General features: G+C 31.4%; 1 protein-coding gene across 1 annotated transcript; it reads right to left on the reverse strand.

The window, feature by feature from the left end:
* Positions 1–339: 339 nt before the first annotated feature.
* On the reverse strand, positions 340–5,247 carry LOC136796227 (uncharacterized; the record flags this gene model as incomplete). Its single annotated transcript, XM_067049286.1, has 3 exons — positions 5,085–5,247; positions 763–969; positions 340–615 (listed from the first exon to the last, which is right to left on the reverse strand). Coding segments are annotated over exons 2-3 (458 nt in total), but the record flags the coding sequence as incomplete, so codon positions are not given.

Genomic DNA, 5,247 nt, shown 5'->3' on the forward strand with positions numbered 1-5,247 from the left:
CCTCTGGAGTTCTTGCACTATTCCATTTCTATAATTTTTCATCTTCTACCGCCTTCTTTGCCGCTGTTTACTTTTCCATTCATTTCGCCGATCTTTATTTTGTTCCTTTTTATAATTAAAATATTGTAAATCGAAGTTACTAGCCAAAACAATTCCGACGTCCACCATGTTAGCCTCCTTCAAACACACAAACTTGTGGATAAGGACGTTTGTTACTTTATTTGCCAAATATTTGTAGGTATTTTGGATTTGCGGCGAAAGGAAAATAATAATAAAAAATAGAAAATAATGTTTATATTTAATTTTTTTTTTTAACCACTAGTTAAAATAGCTACTTACCTTGGATTATTATAGTAGGTTGAGTCCGAATTGTAGGAGTAACAGATACCCAGTTCAGAGATAAAACTGTTGAGGTCCATAACATTGTAGTGTTCGGGATTACTGTTGCTGACCCTATAGGTGAACGGGTACTTGGATAGGACAATCGCCTTCAGGTAATGTCTTGGATGAAGTTCTTTGAAATCGAATGTAAGTTCATCGAAGTGACCGAACGTAACATTACTTAATTCGACTAGGAACTTCTTGAATCCTTCTTTGTCTTTTATATTTGAAAACCTAAAAATATTTTGTAATAGTTTTAAGATAGGAAGGCTTGTAATAATTAATTATTTTTTTATTTCCAACGTTTTGGGGGAATTCAGACAGAATTAGTAATGGTATTCTGAAATTAATGGGAAAAAAAAAATACTGTTTTAAACTTACATGGAATTATTAACAGCATTTTTCAAAGTTTCTTCGTTGTACTTTGCATTAGGGCAAACGGCGATCGATGGAAACGAAGTATTCCAATCCTTATAATTCCTTTCCATTGACACCACAGTCGGGTTTTCCTGAAATCTTTTCCAAGTCTGTAAACTGAGTGTTGTGGCTCCCCAAATTGCCATTGCTACTGCTACACACCATACTGTACTAAAAATGTTATATCAGAATTAAAATAAGAAAACTTATTGTTAATTTTTTAATTCCTACAAGTGTTTAGGTTGACTAAATCTGAGTTAAAAAAAGTTGAACCTATAATATCTTTAATGTGATGAAGTGTCCGAACCATTAATCGTCATTTAAGATCAATAACAGCTAGCATAGGTTCAAGGAAAAATGAATGAGTAGATAAAAATGTTTTAGAAAAATCCATTTAAATTCTTAAATAGAAAAACTTCAAAAAACTTGTTTGGTTTTTAATAGGAAAAAAAAATGGAAAGATTCTAATATTTTTTTCGTTTTTATTCTCTTGTGAGATTTTCGATTTAATTGAAATATTTGATATCCTTTTTTTATAGATTTCGTACCAGTTGAATAGATTTTATAACCCGAAGGCTCGATGCCGATACCACAAATCGCTCTCTACATATATCCTTTAGTGATGTCCTTCCAAACCCAATTCCACTAAATCAGTTTTAATGGAATCCTCCCATCTACGTTTTTGTCTACCCGTCGGTTCAGTGTTTATTAACATTTTGGGGATTCGCACGTTACTAAGCCCTCCAACTTTACACGCCTATCTTATACGCTGCAATGCTATAACTTGAATTACATTACCTTAATTCAGTGTTGTTTAGTCTCCTAAATTCTCCCGTTAATTCATTTTTCGGTTCATTTAATCCTTTTTCGGTCCGAATATTTTACTTAATACTTTATTTTCGAAAACCTTAGGGCTCTGTTCATCCCTTAGTGTAAAAGGCCACGTCAGGCATCCGTAAAATAGATTTTGTATAGATATACTATTTTATAGATGTTTTCCTGATATATCTTTTGGGACTGAAAATATTTTTCAATTAAAATGAATTACACCCGAAGTCCTCAAACTCATTATTAATAACTTTAAATGTCCAACTATTAGCCAACCTAGCCATCATCAATAACAGCTTTTATTTAATTTCCAAAAAAAAAATACTTGAGGCCATTTAAATATCAGAAAATATTAATTATAGAGTTAATTTTAAATCAGACTCAAGAAATTTTGAGCCAACATTATGCAAAAATCCATAAAAGCTCAAATTAAGACATTTTGAGAACGAGCTCTTAATTTTGCCCAGTTTTTCCTTCCATAAGGCTCTCAAGAAACTTCAACATATTTCTAAAGATTAAATCGAAAAAGGTCCTGTAATTAAAAATAAAATAAAAATAAAAATAATTCGGAAATAATAAAATAAAATGAATTCGGAATAGTTCAATAAGCATGTAATTTTTTTTTATAATGTCTAACTTGTGTAAAGCAGTTTCTAGAGCAAACCATTGTGTCAATCATGAACGCTTCTTTGTCTCATTGTGACTAAGAGTGTTGTCAAAGCCTTGAAATTCCTTTCACTCTTAGTCATTGCAGGTGAATCGGAGGACCAATAACTATACCATTACTGATTCATTCTTCTTATCTATATATTGGGCCTCTTGTCAATAATATTTATGTATATCAAAATATTAGTGGATTCTTTTTAATTTATATTTAAAAATATGCAAACGCAAATATTTATGTAGATTAATACAAGCATTTTTTGTACAGTTATATCTTAAATTCTAAAACTAAAATTCGTTGTTTCAAAAACACTGCATTCGCTTTTCATTGAATTTCAAATATCGTACATGGTATTTAGTCATACCAAAAATATCTTTTCATTTTTTTCAGACTGGTTTTGTTGTTTAAATAAAATAATTTCTATCAAGTTTAAAAATTTACACCTCATAGCCAACAATTTAAAAACTTTCTGCAGGCAATGCTGCCCAGGTTAATGGCCATTAATTTCAGACAAATCATCTCATTTTGTCAATTTTCCCATCCCCTATCACTCAATATCATAAAAAATATTGTGCGATAAAATAGTAATAATAGTGTTAAGTTAATCTGTACTTAAAATTGTAAAAATTTAATGGAAAATTGAGAAAAAAGGGTGATTTAACTGAAATTAATGACCTGGGCAGGATTGCCTGCTAAAAAGTGTTAAAATTGTTGTATATGAAGTGTAAATTTATAAACAGATACAAATATATAAATACAAATGATAAATAGGCTGGTCATATAAATATAAAAAATCATAATTTTTAGCATAAATTGCAAAATGGATTAAATATTGGACTTATAAATAAGGAGGTATAAAAACAGCATATTAGGTATATTCATGTGTCCAAAGAGGTCCATTGGTTTGTGCTACAGAGATGACTGAATGCACCACTAGTGAAGGTAAATAAATGTCCTAAATAATGTGGTTGTTAAAAAAAAAATTTTGAAGTCTAAATGACAAAATTTCACAATAGAAACTGATAAAATTGACAAATATGAGGTAAACATTGATTACAAGAATTTTAATTGTATACTTATACCATCATCATCATCATCATAGTAATTCCCTCTTCTACCGCTGTGCAGTGTGAGGATTCCGCTTACAGTTTGTCTCAAAAATGTCTCTCTCTTGAACCAACTCTCTTCTCCTACTCCAATTCATTCCACGCTTTCTGAATGCCCCCCTTACACTGTCCTCCCAGGAGATGTGAGGCCTTCCTCTGGATATTTTTCCTTCCGTGCGGGACTCTTAAGTCTTCCTGGCGCTTCTATCTGGGTCCATCCTAAGAAGATGTCCAAACCATCTTGGTTTGTGCTCCTACAGAGAGGTCTCAGCCGGTCTGACGTCGAGATTGGCCCGTATGGTGGCGTTCCGTATCCTATCTCTCCGTGTCTTTCTTTCTATTTTCCGAAGATACCTCATTTCTAATGTTTGTAACTGATTTCTGTGTTTTGAGGTGAGGGTCTACGATTCTGAAGAGTAAGTTAGAATAGGAAGGTCGATTTATAGACGGCTAGTTTGGTCTGCTTTATCCCAGGAGACCCCGTCAGACCATACTGAACATCTTCCCTGCCACTCCAATTCTTTGGGTCACTTCCTCATCAATGTAACCGCTTTCATTGAGGTGAGCTCCCAGATATTTAAAACTCTCGATCTGCTCTAATCTCTGCCCTCCAACCCTTCAAAAATTTCATATTTATTGTGGATAATTCCTCTTCAAGGACATTTATGTTATGTTGGAGGTTTCGGTCATTGGCAGCAAGTAAGACAAGATGCATATAACATACAGATAAAAAGTTTTGATAAGATTAAATTATTTGTTACAATTTTAGGATAAAATAGTACATGAGTCTGAGGTAAATCCCGAAACGTTGTACAAGTACAAAATATAGAATAGAATATTCTTATTGGAAGTTTTCTTCACCTCAGCATTTTAACAAAATTAATATCAACTTTTGGGCAGTTCGCAAAAATAGTTTTCCTGTTTGCTGATTAGGTATTGCAATATATTCCGTATTTGAACATTCTTATGATTCATCTTTGAATTCTATTGAATGATTGTTCATCGTTTGCCTAGATAAGATTGAAATTCAGAGAATTTTAATCGAAGACTATTCAATGTAATTAGTTACAAAAGATTTATAGAGCAATTCTATATATTTGAATCACAGAGGACCTTATAAGGATAAAAACAAAAACATCAACAAAAATAAGAATAAAAAAAAAAGTTAAATATAGTGAATATTTCAGTTTTTCCAGAATTAAATATATTGTAATGTAAATATACATCTTTGATTTTATGTTATCTTATGGATGTTTTAATCTATGTTTTTGGCATACGGTCAAGGAGAGCATACGTGGAATGACTCCCAATTAAATTACAGGAAAGAAAAACAGGAAAAAACCTTAGAGATTGATTTGTAAGTATGACATCAATTTATTATTTACGTCCATTCAGTTGGTCACTGCTGATAAAATTAATTGATTTTAAATTCCAACAAAATGATCAGTGATTCATTATTTCAGAAAATTTAGATTGCTAGACCATTCCTAGACCATTTCGTACTTCTGTGAAATCAGAAATATTATTTTGTTTTTTACCACTACAATCATATTATATATGTTTTTCAGATTAATTATTCTGACTTTGAAATTCATATATAGATTGTAATTGCTCCAGGATACAGAGCTACTCAAATCAATGATTTAAAATACTTCCCAATGCAAACTATAGTAAAATATTCAACTTACTGTTCTATTGGATGCCTTCTCCTTGCTGTTATATGAATGAATCCATGAAGTGATGAGAACTCCAAAAAAACTCTGAATACAAACCATACAGATCTTATAGCTTTGAATGATTTAGTTTTATAAAATCTTTTTGAACTTATTGGGCTTATAGGTGCTATGTCAA

Source organism: Halyomorpha halys, unplaced genomic scaffold (genome assembly GCF_000696795.3).
Source record: "Halyomorpha halys isolate HHAL.00 unplaced genomic scaffold, Hhal_1.1 Scaffold6.1, whole genome shotgun sequence".
NCBI classification, from domain to species: Eukaryota; Metazoa; Arthropoda; class Insecta; order Hemiptera; family Pentatomidae; genus Halyomorpha; species Halyomorpha halys.